The sequence below is a fragment of the Struthio camelus genome, chromosome 8 (assembly GCF_040807025.1).
Source record: "Struthio camelus isolate bStrCam1 chromosome 8, bStrCam1.hap1, whole genome shotgun sequence".
Lineage (NCBI taxonomy): Eukaryota > Metazoa > Chordata > Aves > Struthioniformes > Struthionidae > Struthio > Struthio camelus.
Window position 1 is genome coordinate 4368616 of NC_090949.1, and position 21872 is coordinate 4390487.

At 41.0% G+C, this 21872-nt stretch overlaps 1 protein-coding gene across 16 annotated transcripts in view; it reads right to left on the reverse strand.

The window, feature by feature from the left end:
* The window catches only part of RGL1 (ral guanine nucleotide dissociation stimulator like 1), a 118650-nt gene that overhangs the window by 68876 nt on the left and 27902 nt on the right, over nt 1–21872 (reverse strand). For 10 of the 16 annotated variants that reach the window (XM_068953609.1, XM_068953607.1, XM_068953606.1 and 7 more), the window contains 3 exons: nt 20867–21039; nt 20728–20787; nt 8891–9001 (listed from right to left, as the gene is read on the reverse strand). In XM_068953609.1, coding sequence (XP_068809710.1) covers nt 8891–9001; nt 20728–20745 — 129 coding nt within the window. In that variant the 5' untranslated portion in view covers nt 20746–20787; nt 20867–21039. Of the gene's footprint in view, nt 1–8890; nt 9002–9934; nt 10112–20727; nt 21040–21872 lie in introns of those variants that run through there. The other 6 variants (XM_068953611.1, XM_068953614.1, XM_068953612.1 and 3 more) reach the window with 6 other exon arrangements.

Genomic DNA, 21872 nt, shown 5'->3' on the forward strand with positions numbered 1-21872 from the left:
GTGGCCATACTTTGAAAGCCTTTTGGATGAAAGATGCTGGTCAGAATGCAAGATCACTGTCAACTCAGTTGGATGTGTTTTTACTTTCCTTCCGATTCCTAAATTATTGGTGGCATAGGGCTGAACTGAGCTACAAAGCAGCTGTATTCAGTCACTAATGTGAATTCATTTTGGTCCAAGGTAGAGAGATTTCCACAAACAGTAAATCGACTTTATGTCCAAAACAGAATTCCTCACTGAATGTCTTCTAAAACTTTACAGACTTTACTAAACTCTCACATGCTGCAGTAAAAGTCTTAGTCCAAAAGGTGTAAAAATGGACCATAGACTTTATAGTTCAGCTCTAAATATAACCCTACATGCAGGTACAGCACCTATGAAAATCTGTAAGTCACATCTCAAGAGCTTATATGGTCACGGAACATGAAAAGAAACGCGAAAAGAAGTTCTGGAGACTGCAGGGGCAAACGATGGCAATGAGTCCCTGAGGTAACTACTGCTCAACTGCTCAGCCCTTTAACACATATACATCTCGAGCTCCTAAAGTACTATGAAATACAGAAAAGTGTGCAAATAAAACATATCCAAATACTATTCCAGTGTTTTAAAAATGGTCCATCAACCCGGCCTACTTTCACTGGACAAGAGGAGCATTGCTGCTGACTGAATGATCCCCAAAGGACATGATGTTTCAAACGCAAGATGGACCTTCTGTTTTTCTGGTGTTTTTTTGTTTGTTTGTTTGTTTTTAAAGCATGTCTTGTGCATTAATTTTTTTTTTTTTTTTTTTTAAACAAACTGATACTATCTTACCGGAGTGAGTCACGCATATTTTTCCTCTGGTTTGCAAGATACTACATACTGGCTACAAAAAGATAAACGAGAATGTGATTTACACTGAGTTAGCATTCATCTACCCCTTCCACACAAGGTAACCTACCCCATTTTCTTCAAGGGGCTAGGCCATGAGCTGCTTGCTTTGTGATAATTTCTTCACACAGCTGTACCCTTACAATGCTGTTAGAGGAAACTACATATTTAGAAAATAGATTTCTACAGGAATAGTAAAAGATACAAGTTCAAAGCATGCATTTACACGCTGTCACTAAACGTATTTTTAATTAGCTTTACCAAGGCTAATTTTAAATTCAAGTGTGACTAACACGGTTGCAATGCTTCAGCCTGTTTCTTAAATGAAAACATCAAAACCAAAACTGTAAAACTAATGGTTTCTCCAGGGCTATTCTCTTTACAGCACCTCGGTTCAGCTCATATGCTACTTCTCCCAGGCTTTCCGATGACACATAGCCACATTCCTTGCCAACACTTCTTTAACCCAACAAGTGACCTAGATCTTATAACATTTAGAAAGAGAACGCCAGTTTTTTTTCCCCCAGAGTAAGCCAATTTCTTGTTACTCCTATCATTTATTTTTTCTTGAAAAACCAAGCAAGATAAAATTCAATGATGTCAACAGCAAGACAGTTAATATAATTAAGGTAGAAGCATCCAAGAAGCATCGTTTAGAAAGACAGGTACACTGGCATATCGGCTATCAGACAAATTCCCAGTGGAGATCAATCATAGCACAGGGTGTTGTTATATTCCTACATGTCACAGGTTAACTGAAAGCATGCCAAAATAAGTTTTCCTAAGTAGTCTGGCTGCAAGATTTCCAAACTGCAGTCACATGCCATCAGTGCAAAAGTCGGACAATTTAAAAGCACACTAACAGCATAGTCCAGAGCAACATTTTCTATTATGAGGCCTCCCTTCCTTCTTGCTGTTCTACACAACACAATGATCATTAGCAGGAGATGCCTCGGCACAGTCCTACAGGAAGGGAGGCTTCCTGTGTCTCCCTCCCTAGTTCTGCATGGCCTCATACGAGTATCCTATGGCCTCAGTCAGTGTTAATAACACTGCAAGATTAAAGCGCTGCAACCCTGCCAGGCTTTGACAGTTTGGAATGTAAGATTTTAAGCTCAAATGAGAGCACGATACCGTGCTACAAAGCTAGTCACCCTGCTAATTATGCATTTTGTAGCTCGGACTGGGAAAGTAAAGACAGCAATTTTTGAGGCTTCCATTTTAAAACTCATACCAAACTCAGGTTTCATTTTTGAGTGTCTATCTCATACACAGCCTATATTACCCAGCTTACAACTGCAGGTAGGAGCGCTACTTGGAAGACCCCTGAAACAGAGATGCATGCCTGGACTGAAAAGGAGAAAAATATACCAGAAAAGGTCATTACTAAGGGCTATGGAATGATGATGGCCACAACTGAAGGAAAAGGCAAGAAGGAAAAAGCCTACCTACAACAGCAATTCAAGCTCAATGATATTCCAAGGCTCTCCTTTGTCACTATATACCTGTCCGTAGGAAAAAATACTTGGTTCTCTCTGAAATCTCCTATATAACTTTTTTGTGGGTCTGCCAACAGTTAAAAGGCATCCTCCACTACACCAGGTCAATGGGAGCACTGTTTTCCCCATCTTCTTCTCGTCTCCATCTCCAAGATAGTTCCTCAGAGAAGAGGGCATAGGGAAAATATTTTCCTTGGTAGACAGCAGTGCAACAAGGTTCCAGAAAGGATATTGCCTATCAGCTCCTTGGGATCCACTTTTCTGCCTTTGCCAAACATACACCCTGCCTCGGTCTGGGCAGCAGGGACAAGCTGCAGAAATCCAGCTCCAGAGGGTCTTATTTAGCCAAAAGGGACCAACATACAGTATAAATCAGAGACAAAACAGCAAGCTGCAACAAGGACAAAGATCAGCAAAATCCTTGCCTCCTGACTGCATAGGAAGCTACATCTGACAAGAACATGAGGGAGTTGAGTGTCAGATAAAAGAAAAACACAAAGCTGGCTCAGAAAGGTACATGGGAGGACAGGAGTACAGCTCAGAGAAAATCTGAGGCTCTGGATGTTCCTGTTGATGGTTCCAGGCACCATTTAAATCTCAGACCCTATGTGGCAGGCCAGTGTGGGAAAGAAAAAAAAATTCAACTAAAAAGAAGAACTTATTTTCTGAGATTTTTTTTTTTTTTCCCCAGAGAAGGTTAAAGAGACGGTTATACCCTAAAATGGGATATGGATTAGTTAGACTGAAGGTTCTGTAATGCTTTTTCTGACTGAACTCTCCAGCACAAGCTTTCTGCCAATGGATATGACTACAGAGGTGTTTAGAAGCCAAATATGTGGTCACACTCATCTCGTAGTGTGAGACAATTACTCCCAATTCTGTTTTGAAATAACATACAAGATTCTCAGAAAAGGTAAGCAAATACTATCAGTGTTTAAAACAAAGCAAAAAACCAGAAGATCTTTAAAAGCCTTCAAAATTCTGAAAGGGGCAAAAACTGAACACCAAATCTATCATTAAAGTATCTTTTATAGCAACTCATTTATATGTTACAGTTTCAGAGCAGTGCGTTCAGCTATATACCCAATACCGTACCATCAGAGACACCTTGAGACAAATAACATTTTGAATCAAGCTCTGAAAGAACAAATGCAAGGGCCAAAAAGCAAAGCAAAAAGAAAAAACATGTTAAATCTACTGTAAAAATGTAACCAATGGCTAAGTGAAGCAGAAAGCGGTGGCCATGAGGGAGCAGATTATTTCACCATTATCTGGATACCTAAGACACAAAGAGCAATCATCCCTCTGTAGAGCAAGAAACTCGAGACTTGATGACTCCCAAAGCTTAGCGATCATTTACGATGTGGAGATATAGGCTTTATATGGCTATTCCACTGTATAGAGGTTTAGAGCACTCCTGTTCCTGGTTGCACTTCCTTTAACCTGCCCCGATAAAAGCTTTCCGTTCAGAGGCAGAACTCAGGTCTCTTCCTCACTCCTCACAGGGTAAAGCGAAGTACTCTGTTAGGAGAGATATTTGCAAGCCTTAGGGAGCCTTTCTAGTCGCAAACACTCATTCCTCCTGGCTTCCCCTTAGAGTCCCTGAGTGCTGGACACCACTCACCCTTCCCTCCCTAACCCCTGGAAGGGTGAGATAAAGCGCTCTGGCTGGCTAAGGGGGAGGTCTACAAAGCAACTTCACGGCATTTTGAAAACTCTGCTTGCTTTTCACTTTGTAATCTTGTGCATCTGCCCAAGCCTCACCCATGCCTTTCACCACTCATTTTTTTTTGCAGTAGTGTATCTTTTCTTTTTCCATCACTGTTCCCGCTCCTCTAATTCCACACCAATATTTTCTAACACCTCTATCTACTACTCCTCTGTATCCACTTCTCCACATTGTTCTTACCAATGCAAATTCAAACACTTGACCAAACAAGGTACTCCTCTCTCCATCCATCCATCCTCCCTCCTCACTGCTGTCACCTCCTACCCTCCCCGCTGTGCCAATAAGAAACCCCTCGCTCCCACCTGCCGCCCTCTCACTGGCTCTAGAACATCTACTTTAGACCTAAAATCACTTCAGTCATCAACCACCTCCTCTTCACGTTGCAGTCTCTCCAGCACCAGGCTGAGACCTATCCACCTTTAATTAAGCTCTACAGCTACACCTCTTCTTCGCCAGCCTGAATAAGACCACGGGTGACTTTTAACACAGAGCTGCTGCTTCCAAATTTTCCCACTCCGCGCTCTCTCTTCTCTGAAGGGACTCCTCTCTCATCCTCATCTCTGTCTTTACTTATCTAACACACAACTAACTCTTCACCATCAGCTTGCCTCTCTAACAATACAGCTGGTTCTCTCTTTTTGCCTTGTCACAAACTCCCATACCTTTCCCCCCCAAAAAATGCAATTTTCACATTGATGACCTACCCCAACCCTCCCCTTAGCGGAGCACCTTCTTGCTCTTACGTTTCCATTTGACTTAGAAACATAAAAGTGGAAGATGCTGCATTCCGCTACCAAAGGAAATTATTTCACAATCCTTTTCACCAGCTGAACCAACTCCACTGTTGATGCTACCGAGTTCTTTGCTTCCTTCACTCTTGCTGAGGTGCCACTCCACTATCTTGTTGCTCTCATGATTTGAAACTTTCTTCTAACTTATGACAATTTATACCCACTGCTTTAGCACAAATGGTTCTTTTCCCTTCCTTGTGCTTACTTCATGATTTTTTTTAAAAAAATAGGAATTAATCATATACTCCCTAAGTCTTCATTTTGCTAAGCTAATCAAACTATTCAGGCTACTCTTCAGGCTATTATCAGGCATGTTCATCATTTTCTTGATGATCCTACAAGTCCTCTTCTGCCACCCTTCCAATACCACCTTCCAAATACAACCTTCCCTTTCTAGCCACATCAGTAAAATTCTTTGCTACATTCTTACAACTTCTATTCCAGCTACTGATACATCTTTTCCTCTAGCCTGGTGCAATCCTATTCAAAATGCTGCTGCAGAAAGTGCTCTCCTCACCCTCTGCTTTGACCATGCCGACCATCTGTACAAATCTCTCATCCACATCCTTCTCTATCACAACAGAGTTTAGCCATATAGCTCAGTTTCCCTGGCCTTGACAGCTTGTTCTCAGTCTCCTTGCCATCTCTCTCAAGATCCTGCCTCCCACCACTGAATGGTCTATCCTGGAAACATCAATGCCCAGTCACGTATTCAAACATGAAGGCGTCATCAGATAAACACCTTCATGTTTTCTCTTGTCAAGCCCACCGTGCTTGGGAGGGATGCTCTCTAAATATCTCTAAAAGTAACAACTGGCTTTGAAAATGGTCTTAAAACTCTCCATTGCCTTGATGCTTACAAATAACTTGAGGAAAAAGTAGGCTTCTGCTAAACTGATACCAACTCCCTCTGATGTCAACCCTCAGAAGAGGCAACATACGCGTATAGACAAGTCTCATTTGATGTTCAGTCTGTAAGCACTTTTTGGTCAGCATAGCCCTTTTGTGCAGCACCTATCACAGCAACAGGCTACTACTAAGGCTTTTAATCTTCCGTAATATTGTAACGCCTAAAGTCTTAGGCTTCACCAAATAAACTAAGTTTAACAGACAAAAACAGTCCCTATTACAGGCTTCGTTTCATGTCTAATGTTAAATTTAAAGCTGAGAAATTTGGTGCTTACACACAACCTTCACACTTTCGAAAGGTTTGAAACTGCTGATGACTGCTTAAGTCATAGCCTGTTTGTTTGGGGTTTTTTTTTCTTTTTTTAATTATATAAGTTTGAAACACAACAACTATATTTCCATATTTAAATAGGCCAGTGTTTATGGTGCTTAAACTGTAATCCTATGATTGGCTTTCAAATAGACTGTTCCCTCATAACAGGGCCTATTCTTCAGGAACCCTCACTGCTTTGTTAGGGTGGAGAATTTTGTTTAAAAAAAAGTCTGAGACTTCTTGCAACACAGAAGATCTAAGTTCATTCACTTACAGGTACCCCCCCCCGCAAAGAATTACACAAGACTTTGAACTTTTCAGTCACTAAATGAATTTGTAATAAGTCCCAACATACTTGAAATAAATAGATATACTCCCTCTAACACAAGTTCTATGAATTCTTCAGTTAAATTTGCGGCTTTCTCGGACACTCAACCAAATCAAATAATTTACAATCTATTGCTTTTCAATTGAAAAGTTTACAAAGTACTTTACACATGCAGCACCACCAAAAACTATCCGTTCTGAGATCACCAGATCAAACCATCACTGATGAAAAATGCCACACAATATTTAATATCCACATACAACATCAAGGCTTTTCATTTTAAAAGGACTTCAGCTTTTCGAGTCACAAGGAACTTGACCTGCTGCAATAAACCATGAGAAATTCAACACCTCTAAGAAGGCCATACTGCTAACTGGACCTTTATAGGATACAAACTGACAGTTCTCAGACACCCGGATATTGAAAGCCCTTAAAAAAATTTATGCACAAACATCACAACAGAGTTACCATGTTTGTTTAAATTGCTGATATAAATGCATTATTCCCATACTCTTAATTTGACCTTGAATCTTTAACCCAAGCATGACTTAGAGCAGCATCAAAAAGAAAAGCAAGACCAGCATTGATAAATCCAACAGTTTTTTAATGCAGTGCTATGAATTTCAAAGCAATGAAAAAACATTAACATCATAAAGCCCTATCCATTCCAGACTTAAAAACACCTGAGGACAATTATGAAAGACACAATTCTGCTTTTCAAGGCAAAATTGCTGGTGAGGTGCCTATTCATAAATAATGTTCTGGGCTACAGGCTATTTATTGGCTTTAAGACCACAGTAAAGCCATTAATAAAGCAAGACCGCAAAGAGAGCTTAAAATATTTTATGTCCTGAAGTGCTTAAGAGGAACAAAAAGACTATAGGTTTACAAATATTTTTAAATAACGTGCACGAGATTATTGCTCCTGAAAAATGCAAGCCTGGAAGCTGAAGTTGCCAATTTATGCACAGAACAGGTGCACACTTCGGACACATTGCCTCCTTCCCCACAAACGTGGCTTGATTCTGACCTGCAGAAGCTCCTGCTAGCCATAAAAAGCCAAAACACATTTCAACGACCTCGCAATCCCTTGCCCTTGTTAAGATCAGCACTATCAGCTGTGGTGATGAGCTCAGCAACACACATAAACTCTTCCTTTCAGAACACGACCAAGATCTAGCAAACTCATTCTATGTACAAGGAACAACCACAGTTAAAACAGGAAGAAAATTCACTTTTTCTAAACTATATTTATAGGAAACAGGCTCATTCAAAATGATCTCCACCTCTTACAAAAACCACCATCTGGGAAATTTACAGGAGCTCAAAAATACATTCTAGTATTTTTCCCCCAATCCTGCTATAAACAGGAGGCAGAGATGGGAAATCTGCCACTCAAAGGAAGCAGATTTGAAATTATGTGTTCTGATTAGAACTCTATGTACTTCTTGGAAATAGGGAAAGGAAAAAACTCTAAGCGCTATCTGCATGCAGGACAACATTTGCTTATCTTTCTTGACTGTGGTTTCAGCACTGCCGTACTGCTTTATGTCATGGAACTTAACAAGAACTCTATTTGATATAAAGTCTCAGGGTAGTTTTAAGAGTCTTTAAAATACTGACCTGGATACTACATTAAACCAAGCTCTCACAGTGTTGCCTTTGATCCTGAAGAAAATTTATAAACATAGCAAAATAATATGAAAGCCATAGCCACCTTCTGAAGATGCAGCTCAAACTGCCACAGCTCCACTGATTTCAGTGAAGTGGGGACATTGTAGATCAGCTGCGGACTTAGTCTGACAAAGGTGAAGGCACTTAGTGGCATGCCAAATTAAGTACACGTGTGTTAAAACTTACTGCATCCACCACTAAAGCATTCATGCTTTGAAATATACCTTTGAAACACGGCATACAGCAACACTTCTGGCAGAAATGCAGACAATTACAAGGGAAGACAAACGCTCCATCTGGCTGAGAAAGCAATAAGGAGATAAGGGCCAAATCTATATTTTCTTAAGTTTTGAGGAAATTTTCTACTAACTTTGGAGAGAGCCTTGTTACACAAAATATCATGACTGATTTTTTGGGCCACCTGAGACAGATTCCTAGCATTAGAGATGAGACACAGCCCACTCTGAAATAACTGTTAAATACTCAACTTTCGGATCAGGTCATAAACTAAGATCCTTATTTCTCCATTACGTATCGCCACAATTGGTCAAATCCTTGCTTTGCATATCAGCAAAAGAGGAAGAGTTAACACAAGAAGAGAGTTCTTTCGAATAATACAGGCAAGTTCTTTTTCTTCTTTTTTTTTTTTTTAAATGGTGAAACTAGTCAGTGCTAAAAGTTAATATCATAGCTATTCTTGTGGAATTCAGCTCCTTAGAGCAGGCTCCAAAGTCCAGGAGCAGTCTTCCAAAACGCCGCTGTGCCAGCTTTACTTACCCCTAGCCATCTTGCTCCTTTATTGGCAGCCTGCTGAATCTGGACTCTCTTAAGGGTGACATGGTAAACAGCTCCCTCTTCTACCTCTTCACCCCAGTCCTGAATTGAGCTCTGCCAAGGAATAGAAAAAAGAAAAAAAAAGAAAAAGAGAGAGAGGAAAAAAAAGGAATTTTCTCCCTCTTCTGCTAACCACAATCTATACCAGGTGCACTACTGCTTCACACAGAGCACAGCACAGAAGATGGGCTGCACAAAGTAAACACAACAATCAAAGCAGTACAGGATACTTTTAGATTGAGGGAACTCTGGAGATATTCTTGGCAAGCCAGTCTTTCCTGTGGTATCAAGATACCCTGACTTTCCATTTAGCTATTTTTCCTAGACTAGCACATATTTTAAATAGTTGTATAAAGTCTTTTCTAAGGAAATAGTTTGGTTTTGATTAGCAGTTTCTCTTCCCTCTCCCTCCCCCCCCCACCTTTTTTCTAAAGCAATTAATCTCTTTGGCCTTTCATTTATGGAAGGAATTGCACTTTTAAAAACCGTTCAATTACTTCAGCAGACAGCCTTTCACCTTTGAAGGCAGCAAGCATTTAAAATACAGCAACTCTTCGTTGCTTTTGACAGGAGGGACCTAAAGCGCTTGTGGTTTGCTTTTTCAAAGCCTATTATTTCTAGCTACAAAAACTTCGTACGGAGTCAAGGCTTTAAAACCTGCACACGTTCAACGGAGGACGAAAAAAGCACAGCGCTTTCTAAACTTTAACGCGTGCCGAAATGACTCCTCGCTTCCCAAGTTGTTATTCTTAACCGTACAGAAGAACGCAAGCCGCTGCAACCGGGTCCGAAAACGTACATCGGGATTTATCCGGAGGGACTCGGCTAACTTCCTCCCCCGAGTCGCCCGCTCCCGCGCTGACCCACGCACGCTCGCTCCAACACGCGCAACTTGCGCATCGCGCAGAAGCAAGAAGGAGCGCCGGGCCGACAAGACACAGCCGTTCCCCGAGCCCCGCCGCCCCGGCACCAAGGGGGCCCGGTTACCATTTTAGCTTTCCACAGCAATTTCATTCTCAGTTCCTTGCCGGGCGCCTCGACGGGGCATGCCGCTGCCGCTGGGCGCCAACGCCGGCCGCGCCGCTCCGCGCCGCTCCGCCCTGTCAGCGGCCGCCGCCGCGGGCCGGACCGTGCCGAGCCGAGCCGAGCCGAGCCGAGCCGGGCGGCCCCTCGGCGCCGGAGGGCGGGCGGCCGCGCCAGGCCCCGCCTCAGCCCGGCCCCGCCGAGGGGCTTCCTGTTTATCCCGGCCAGCCCCGGCCCGAAAAGTTATCGCGGCTTGAAGGCGGCGGGGCCGGGGGCGCCGGGTGCCCGCGGCGGGGCCGGGCAGAGCGGTGCCGGCGGCGCCGCGCGTCCTGCGGGGCACGAGACCGACGTGCTCATCAAGTAAAGGCTGCGGATTAAAGGAGGAAAATAAAAAAACAACCACAACCCCCCCCCCCTCCTCCTACGCGTCTTCACCAGGAATGCCCCAGCTCGGTAAACCCGCGGCGCTTTACACAACGCGCGTCAAAGGAAAGCATCTCCCAGAAAATCCGCGGTCCCCCTCGGAGCCGCGGGCGGGGACCCAGAGGCCGCAGGACGACAGAGCAGTAAAAGCCACCTCTGAGGCTGCCTGGCCGCTGCTGTCACCTACGAAAGGGTAATTTTTGCCCAGGACCCAGTGAAGACACATTAGTATTGGGCAAAATAGGTATAAACGTAATACTGCTTTCAAATGAAAGTGTAACAAAATGATTCCCAAATAGGGGTTTAAAAGGTGGATTTGTATTTTATACAGCAAACCAGCGCAGTAATGGTTATAAATATATAACAGTTAAAAAAAAAAAAGACAGGAAAACTGTTGAACTGGTCTAGTTAAAAAAAAAAAAAGGCAGGAATTTGAAGCCAAGCTTAATTTTAAAACTTATTTCTACAAGTTTGAAAGTAAGGAAGTTAGACATTATAGTAAACCACACTTTAGTTCCTAGAGGCAGTATGTCACGCTGCAGTACTCCTGCTCTACAGACACTCCAACGAGCCTGCCCAAGCAACTCATACAGCTCACCAAAGCACAAAATGGCACACGAATGACAGCAGGAGCATGCGGAGGGCCTTCCTCCTCCTCCTCCTCCTCCTCCTCCCCCTTCCCAAGCCAACCTGCCTGTGCCCAGGCAGCCACAGCTCCACACAGTCCTTGGCAACCCCAGCCTCTGACTCGTGTGCTGTCCCATGAGATGTGTATGTTGGTACTTCTGTCACCCTACTGCACATAAGAGCCCTTTCCCCCTTTCCCTGAAAACAGAGTTCTTGCGGTTCATCCCTTATGAGCTACCTGGCAGCTATCTAACAAGAAAACAAAGGGTTTTACCCTGACTGTGTAACTGATACAGTCTATCGTATTTCCCACTACCCTCTTTATATAGGCCAAAGCACAATATCCTCCTTTTTCTTTTCTGTGGGCATTCCCTGCTCACATACAAACCTATATGTACCACGAGCATCTTCACTGTACGAACGCTAGCTGCAGACATCGGCATGCTCATACAAATCACCTTAGAAACGCTAATTAAGTTGCCTCGAGTTGGCCTCACAGTTACCTGAGTTTTTGGACTTAGAAATGAAAGTAGAGTTGCGTGCACAGATTATTGTACAAGTCAGTTAAAGAAGTCAGGACTGAACCAAACAGTTTAGATTTCCTGAATCTCAGCTCCAACGAGAATATTTCCATATTTATACACAAGTGTTACTACCAATTATCTCAGGAGCAGTACTAGTTTGGAGAGACTATTATCACTTGCAGCTGTTAACATGAGGAAGTATACAATAGCAAGGAACATTATTTTAAGCTGTGACTGAGCTGTGTTGTCATGATCTGATTCTTTTCCAGGCTGCATGTTTAGTTTGTTTGTGTAATACTGAAATGATCCAGACTACATTGTAGCAGAGCGTCTTTCATAATCTGACTAAAAATTACTGTGGCATACAAATCAAGGTCTAGATTTTCCAAGGGCCCTTGGCTTCTCCTTTAAAACTGCACATAGCATTTTGAAAGCTTTAGGTTTTTGCAAACAGTTCTTCCACATCATAACTTTTAAGTGCAAAAAACTAAGTCTGCATGGAATTCATGTAGCTTGCCCAGCGAGCTCGCAAGCAGTTGCAGAACAAGTTGCTATTGAATAGGACAAACATATGTTACCATCTGAAAATGGATACTCGGCTACAGGGAATAAAATACCAAATCCAAATAATTATTCTGTATTGAAACAAAAGGTTTATCAAGGTATGATGTCCTAGTGCCGCAATGAGCGCACTAGTGCCACTACCATTATTCTGGATGGCAGTCACAAAAAGGACAGCTATTTCTAACCATTTCTTTAACAGTGAGAAAATGGCAGGGAGTTAGTACAGGGGAAAGAAAGAATCCATATTTGACCCAGTTTTGCTTCTACTGAATCACAAATTTCAGTTTGGGTCCCTAGTGAATACCTGATTACTGATAGACAAGCTCAGCACTTTTCATTCAAGGTGGAGCTTAAGCCCTTTTATGGATGATGTTTATGAATCCTCTCGGTCCACCTCTCCTGGTGAGAGGTTTTCTCAGGAAGGAGTGCCAGACAAACCCTTCTAGTTTGGCAAGTAGCAAAAAGTCACCCTTTTAATTGACTAGGTTCACCATTAGTTATAGTTTTCTATGGTCCAAAATGCCCCTGAAATGGCAGAGCGTCGTTACCCTACTCCTTCCAGCATCATCCATCTTTTGCTGCCATAGGCACTAAATTTACTCATAGACGGATATATTTAAGAGGCAGGTATTTGCAACTCAGATTTACACGCGAGCCTAGAAGATGATACATTTGCAGTCAAAATGTGGTATGCAATAGGATATTTGGTATACTTGCTCTGTAGTGTCCTCAGTCATCTGATGTGGGAGAAAGTAGCAAGACTAGCCTGAAGGAAGAATTCATATTCTGTGCTGAGAATTACTGCTCTATAAGGAAGAGGGGAAAAAAAACCCACTCCAATATTAAAACAGTATGTCTTTTGTGGAAAACTTCAGTATTTACTTGATTGAAATCTAAATCTAGTTTACTTATCCCCTTAAATCAATTTACATTATAAAGCTTCTAAAAATTATTTCCATTAACTAGTATAGTTGCCAGGGGATAACTGCAAACAAGATGGCCAGGACAACACCCACAGCACGACGTAGTCTGGCTAATTCATTTAATCTTATTTTAGTCTCTACCTTGTATGCCAATTCAGAAAAGCATGTAAACGCTAGCTTTACTTTAGCATAAGCTTAGAATACGTTCAACAGGATTTATATTTGTAAGATCTTTGGTGAACTGGAGCTTAGACCCTGAAGTCGAAGAGAACTGCAGGCTCAACCCTCCACGCGACTGAGGTGTCTTCCAACAATTACATCAAATGCTGTATTGAAAAGAGCCCAGCAATTGGATTTCCAACAGATTTTTGGCAAAACTGATTATCTGAATCCTCTGGCAGCACTAATATTTGTAGTTTTCTAGTTTCTTGGAAGTCTGGATTCTATAGGTAACGCTCACACTTGGTACAAAGGGTATTTGGAGGTCAGGGTGGTATCTTCATTAAACCTGACAGGGAAGGGGATAGAGCTTTCCAACACAGTGAGCCTTTCTTAGGCCACGTTATTTGCTTGCTTTCCAGCTAGACAAAGAGGTCCTAGCTAACCTGACCATATTTGTATCATCAGATCCTGCAGCTACAACAATGTCATTACATGAAATACAAGAAACTTCTCTCAGACTGGTAGAATCTTTCAAAGTTGATAAAACATATATTATACTGACCACAAATTTAATAGAAGAGCCCATTTTAACTCCATACGCTAGGAAGCTCTTGTTATTAGCTTTTACCAGAATACACAAGAGTGTCTGTGTAGGTAGGTATGTATGTATTTGTGTGTGTATACACACACACACACACACACACTTACTTTGGACTCTTCAAAACTAAGGAATATGTTCTGTACAGGGTCCTAAAAAAATCCACCTTGTATCCAAGCACTGATTATTTAATGCTGGAAAAGGGAAAGGCATACATAATATTTTATTTCCATTTAGTTATATTCTGAGACTATTTCTGTAGCATTTGACACCTGAAGATAGGATTAGAATGCACAGACATAACGTGAAGACAAAGTAGGCTCTTAATAATCTGGAAGATGTTCCATACAGATTGCAAGGACTGAAGGAAGCATTACAAAAAGTGCAGTCTGCAACTCGGTTTACTAGAACTGCTGTTCTGCAGTTTCAACACACTTCAATCATGAAACTGATATATACCAATAAACCACACTCGTGGTCAACGTTGTGTTAAATATTTGATTCTTTCCAAATCATGTTCACATGCAATTAACTACGTTCCTGTTATAATCGAGCCCCACTTTCACCCTTTCTACTGAATCAGAATCCTTTCTCTAATACAACAGAGCGTGCATTCCCTCCCCCTTGCAACAAGAAAGAAATACAAATCCACTTGTGAATGCAATCTTACATTTCTCTTAGTGAAATGTTATATACGAAAATACTTTTGGGTGTGGAACGTTCTCAAACCGCAAATCGCTGACCACTTACAGCCCAGCAAGGACTTGCTGACTGTCCACAGAGAAGGTGGTTAGACACAGAATGATGATTTTTTCATTTTACAGCCGTTCCTACAGCTGGCTCCCAAGTATTTCAATTACAATACAAAGCAAAGGACCTATAAACCAGCTGAAACTAGAGCAGCTAGTCTCACTGCCTCTGCTAAGGGGCTAACAGAAGGAGAAAAGGCAACAGAAGTCAGAAACACCCAAATATGGAAAATATTCAGGAGAGTAAAGGAAAAGGACAAAGTGACCAGGTGGTGCAGGAACTGTACTAGACCCCTTCTCCATGAGGGAAAGGCATCATGAAGCCTATAAGGAAAGAAGCCAAGTAACAGAGATCCACAGGCAAATGAGCTCTGGTGGAAAAGGATCACCAGTGGAAGATGGTTAAGGAAAAAAACCCACAACTGTTTTATTATTTTTTTTCAAAAAAGGAAAAATACTCCTTGCATTACAAAAACAGAAGTTAGGCCACGGTTTCAAGACATTCCTTTCAATGGCAGTGCCCACTCAAGCAGTTCCTGCTCCCTGGTACTCAATTGTGCCAGGGGCTAGAGCTGTTTACACGTTAGACATGCTAGACATTTCCTAATAACCATGTCTTTGCATTGTACATTGTTCTAATATTACCCCTCCCATCCCCCCCTTTTTTTTTTTTTAAAAAAAGAACCAATGGCTACTGCCTCAAGAATGCTACACAGATGTCTGCAATTGCTAATCGGAAGAGAAAATTCAATAAGACAGTCTTTCTGTTCATCCTGTCATGAGAGTTTATGATCTAGAATAAAACATGTACAAGAGATACCCTTGAGATGGATGGTGGATTAGAAATGTATGCCTGCAAAAGGAAACAAAAACTGTTTCTATTAAGATTCTCTATCAGTATGTCATTAACTAATATTGTTTTGGTTTCCTTATAACCACATTTAATACTTGCTTTCCCTTTATGGCATATGCCCTCAATTTGATAGGTAACATATGCTGCATGGTACAGTTCTTGAGGTTGAAGTTATTTAAAAAGTTAAGAAAATTCACAGCAAGGTGAGCCACTACAGCTACAGAATGCACAGACTATAGAAATGCAAACACAAATAAGTTTCAAATTGTGTTTTAATGACTGTGGACTCTGAGCTGTAGCTTGGTTGCAAAGAGCCCTTTGCTACAGTTACCATATGAAAATCACTTGCTAATATTCCTTTACACTGCACACACCTGAGATCGTGCTTTTCAGTTAATTACACCATTAGTTAGTCAGGTAGTGCTTCAGATCCACTTAACATTCAGTGCACTACAGTATCCCCCTATACTAAAGGTCCTTTACATCACAAAGCACCTCACCACCATATGCCGGACATAGCTATTTCTGCCAGCAGATTAGCAGTGCTTTGCACATACAGTGTGCTGATTTAGAGGATGACAGAGGTGCATTAGTTCCTATGTCTTCCTCATTTGAAAACGAATTAACTTGGATTATTTATATTCTTTAAATGAACGAGATGCATCGTCACTATGTGTCAGCCAGGAAGAAGAATTCTTGGGATGAAAAATTAAATTTAAATTTCAAACTACTAACTAAGCAAAGCAAGTTTTGAATAGAGAGGACAGATCTCAGCATCTTTGTCCATGAAAGGAAAGTTATATTACACGCAGTATGTCTGATCTGCTGCCTGCAACCTTCGCAACCTTTATCCCTGTGCAAAAAGGGAAAACAATGTTCCACATTCGCTCTGGGTTCAGGGTTGAAAGAGGTAAGTGACAATACAGCAGCAACTCATTAAAGAACCAGATATACAAGTTTATCATAATCTGTCTTCACTGACACTAGGAATTAAATAGAGGCCTTCAAGTAATTTGAAATAGCTTCATTGTAAAATGCTAGAGGAAATGCAGCAGAGCTCCCATGCATAAAACTAAATTAATGATTCATAAGGTTGCATAATTACCCTAATGCAAGTCAAAAAAATATGTAGTTAAGGACGCAGAGCCAGCCTTCCCTTGACCTCTCATTTCACATGTGATTGCAATTAGATAAGCATGCACTATTTCACAGACTATGCTGTCCAACAGGAGGTAAGGTGTTTTTTTTTTTTTTGTATAATCTTGAAACAGGTCTAGGTAACCTATCTATTTCATTCAAGAACAGCAAGTGCATACAGAGAGTCTCACTTGTTAAGACTTCAAAGCAATGCTGCTTGCAGAACCATGGTCACATCACTGCACCATCTGCAACATCATATGGAGAAAAAAACATTATATTTTATTTCACATCCCCTGAGCCTTTTGATCCAGAAGGACTGTCAGAGTGAGTTTAAGTACTGACAATGTATCTCAAAGTCTTGTTCTAAAACCTGCCCTTCACTAAGTCTGCAAAAACCCATCTCTGATTCTCTCTCTGCTCTTTAGGAGCAGGGACAGCAGGCCCTAGACGCTTTAGTCAGTCACAAATTCCACAAAACGCACAGAAACTTTTCTTCAGGTTGTAAGCACTTTACAAGGTTTTCTGTTCCTTTCCCAGCCCCATATGTCCCTTCTGTTTCAAAGCAGTACATTTCATTATTTTTTACTGTATAGCTACTCAGGTGTTCATTCACAGCAAATCCTCTTGACTGTACCCTTTACAAGCTTTGCAGGAAAAAACCCAAAAAACTAAATCTTGAACTGCATGCTCAATATGTAATTTTCTAAGGCTCATAACTCAGTCCAGTCAAAGCCAAAACTCTAAGACACTTCACAGTTAGGGCTATTTCAATGCCAAATTTTCAGGCCTCCGCCAGTCACGCTGCAGAGCTGCTCAAAAGAAGGCAGCAAGAAGTCTTACGGAGGGGGAAAATAGTTTTCCACTCTCCTCACACTCACACATGGATGAAATGTTTTTGCTCAAACTTTCCAAAAAATTCACCTCTGAGCAGAGTCCAAGGGCCTCTTTTGAACAATTTTACAACTTTCTGCAAAGAATAAACACTTTAATCATACAAAAAGGCATTGCTTAATTACAAATTTGACTGTGGGTAATTCTCCTGACGTCAATTCCATTTCTCCCAATTGACACCCTTGTGAGACGAGAACTAACCCCAGTGCCTACAAAGAACTCTAATAGAGATCATTAGTCACTCCTCCAACAAAAAGTTTTGGAAGACTGAAAACAGGAAGCCAGTACATCCAGAAAACATTATATACCTGTAAATACAGTGACCAAAATAACAGCATCATAAAAGAGCCGACCAAATTTCCAACCTTATAAACTTCATACCAAAATCTTCAGTTGCTGAAGTGTCATAAGTTATGTGAGGAAAGGGGAAAAGCAAGAGGTCAAGACGTGTTTGAGGTTGAGAAGGGCAGTGGCTCCACGTTAGTCCTCCCTGGCCACAGCAGAAATGGGCTGGCCTTGGCATACAGCTGAGCTCCAGAACAACCTGGTGACTTCAGAAAAAAAGGGAGATTTGGATTATGCAACGGTCCCTGCATCAGCGCAGCCACGTCCTGGTCAGCCAATAGTTTAGGCATAGGAATTACACGTGAACTGTATATGAGCTGCATGAGTTGACTATCCTTTCACAGTAACACTTTTTTATATTCTTTTTATATATATGATTTGATCATTTCATGAAATGATCATAAAATATAAGATTTTTTAAATACACACACAGACACACACATATAGCATAAATATATTGTCACACGGTAAGACGTTTCACTCAGTAATTTCTTTGCAAAGAAGACAGTACAAAGCAAGTAGAAGAGGTCACGGGTTTCGTCCTGAAGATGCCATAAGCAAAGAATTTTGAAACTGCACAATGCTCAAAACCACAAGGCTGTCTTGGGGGATAGGAGCAGTAATAACGAACGGGAAGTTGCCTATGCTGTTGAGAGTGCTCTGTTTGTAAGCAACAGGACCACATTCCTTTATCTTATTATTGGTTCAAATAGGAATAGGCAAATGTGTATATAAAGGAGAAGACAGGGAGAGGGAGTTGACCGATTTCTTTCCTTCATTTTTCAGGGAAAGGACTGGTTCTCTGATTTTACACACACACACACACACACACACACTTCCATTATCATTATCGTAAATACTGAGTTTTCTGCCTCCACTCTGAGAAAGTGTCACAAATCAAGTACAACAAATATGGGCAAAAATCTTAGCAAAACTGTGATACAAATGAGTCATTTTGCTTGCATTGGCTGAATTAAGAAAAAAGAACCTTTCCGGATTTATGAATTGAACAGATCTCTCACGCAAGTGTCACTCAGAAGATAACATTCTCTGGGTCTTGGTTCTTTTTTCGCATCTAAGTAAGGTCTAATAATTCAATTGGTCAAGGCACAAACAAATACCAGGTTGATTTTGCAAAATTCTTATTTTCCTTAACTGCTCTCTCATCACCATAAATGGGCTGATTCTCCATAAGAAGCTTCTTTCTTTCAATACATGTTCAAATTTGTTATTCACCACTATAGGCTACTTGGTACTCAATCCTCCTCCCCAGTCCCAAATTATGTGCCACGCTTCATGCTGTTTTCTAACACGCTTCAGTTTCCAGAAGCGGAAATTTAACTATTTGATTAAATGGTGTCTCAGAAGTCCCCATTTACAATCATAACTTTGTTCTCCTTGCCTTCTATTTCTGTTCCATTTTGCTTTGGTTAGAGATATACTGCACGTATGCCTTTTATGGCCTTGTTGGAGTATACTTAAACAGTATAAACCTGTGCTGACTATGAGGATTTCCAACTCTTTAATTTTTAATCTCGGGTCTTTTTCACTTTTCCCCTTAAAAAGAAATATTTCCTCCTCTGAAAGTCAGCATCACTGCAGTATCCTTTAATCCAAACAGTCTCCAGAGGACACTGGACTTTATTATTATATTTTAACATCTACATTTAGGATACTGGAAGTATTTCTGCTCTGTCTGGGGCCACCCACTCCTCCAAAAAGAGCTTTGCCAGCTCGCTCTGCATTTATATCTAATGAGTTCAAAGCACAAGGACTTTGTCCCTCCCACCCACTCAGTTATAATCAGATGGCATGTCTTAAGTTTGACTCATTCATGTCATACAAACATAGTTTCCAGAAAGAATAAATGAAGAGTTTCACTTTAAATTCTCTTCCTACAGCAATTACTGTCCTAGCAATCATGTTTTAAAAGGCATTAGATATGCTAGAGATCACAGTCTAAACCTCCAAAAGCAACCCCTCACCTTAGGCCTAAAACATGATGAAAATCAGCATAAAACAATCTTGTGAATTGTGAACCCCAAAGCAAAGCTCAGCATTTCTGAAAGTTATACACAAACACAACACTCATCCTCTAAGAGGTCATTAAAACAATAGGGATAAATTAGTCATAAACCTTTGTATTACTATCATAGTTAATTTATCTTATTTCAATTGAAATATTAAATATTTAATTATTAAATATTAATATGATCCCTGACATTAAACTTTAAAAACTTTATTGCGGGACATATTTTAAAATACTCAGATTCCCAGATACCACTTTAAGAAGCCTACTGAATAATAGGCACATAAGAGAGGTCTTCTGCATGTCGAAGACTACTGAACACCCTGAACAGATTTCAGGTCTCAGCCAGATCCAAAACAAATTCTTGCAGGCTTTCACTTAAGATGGGCACTCTGCAACTCTGTCGTCTCAGATCACAACAGGATTAATCCAAGGCAGCAAAGGATTCCCACTAGCATAACAGAAAGCAAAATATAGTCTTTCATTCAACTCAAAGTGCAGATAGGAAAACGAATCTCATTTTCCAGCTGGCCTGGGCTACTAAACCTAACTTCTTCCCAGTGGTCAAACAATGGTAAGCCAGAGTTGTCATCTTTTTTCTTCTCCTCACTGGATTAGAAAGGAAATATTTGCAGTGAAGTAAGAATGCAGCTTATCTGTGGGTCCCTTCTTTTCTTTTATGCTACATTCAGTCCACCTGATTTCACCAAATCCTATAGGGATTTTATTATCCTCTTATAGTCCTGCTGCAGAGTCAAGTAAGCACCATTAAATTAGACTCCTACTCCATACAGTTTTCTTTTCAGCACCCTTTAGATTTTCAGGGAGGGGCAAAGAACAAGAATTATAAGTAAATATGTAACAATTAACTTCTGAAATATGCATACTGCTCCCTCTGCAACCAGGCAATGTTTTCTCATCATACATACCACTTTTGAACAATTCATCTAGGTAGGTATCAACTACCACGGTCCTCAACACAGAAGTCTCTGAACAAGAAAGCAAATCTTTAGTGCAGCACAATAAAATCCAGATTTTGGAGGGCTGGGGTTTGTTTTGTTCTTTTACCTCCTCCATCTCTAAAACATTGCATAGTCAGGTGCTACAGCCCATACACCAATGACTCGCCCTCAGCAGGCCGTGTAGACACTTCAGCCCCAGATGTTGCTCAAATGGTTGCTGTTACGCTGTCTTCTATTAACGCTGTGAAGAACCAGGTCCTTGAAGGAAGAATTCTGTGCCTATTTGAAAAGAATAATGGAAAGGCAGTTTTGAAATGCAGCTAGTAATACGCTTGCTTTAACGTTCATTACGTTTCTCCCTTGTATTATTATATACATAAGGAGGATGCTCAGTCACGTTATTAGATGCAATACCTGTCACTCAGAATGAACGGCATCGCTACATACACCCAAATCTCTGCTTTCTCTACATTAAAGAGTAAGCACTGCCATTGCAGCAGCCTAATCCAGCCACCTATATGGCACATGTACTTCCCCCTCTTGATCATGCTATACACGTAAAATGCAGCGCTAAGACTTCCTTGATCAGGCTGTATCTAGATTAAGCAAATGGGTACTAAAGATGTTCCTGAAAGTGATGACATCTTTTGCTAGGGGATACAAAAATGCTTTTACCAGCTAGTCTCAGCCCCAACCTTTTCCCTTTTATGCCGTTACGACTCTTGTCCTCTACCTATTGCAAATTCTGAAGCCCATTTCCAAAGCCCATATTCCTCTCTTTCAGATCATTCAAAATGCATTTCTAAGACTTTCTTTCCCACTGTTTCGGACATTTCATTTCTCGGAATCCCTCTGGCAGCTCCCACTTTCTGCTGCACTAAACGCAGTTATTTAATATTCACTTTTAAGATCCCTCAGAAACTCAGAGCTGTCTTTCTGACGCTCCCTCTTTGTCCCTCACCTCCACGGATGATTATTCTCAAAGATTAATGCCTGCCACAAACTCCCAAGGGAAAAGTTCCCCTCTAGGATTTTTCTTTTCCGTGCTACCAATATACACTCAAAGAACCCTTTCAAAATGATAAAACCACCTTTGAGATTGACCTTTATTT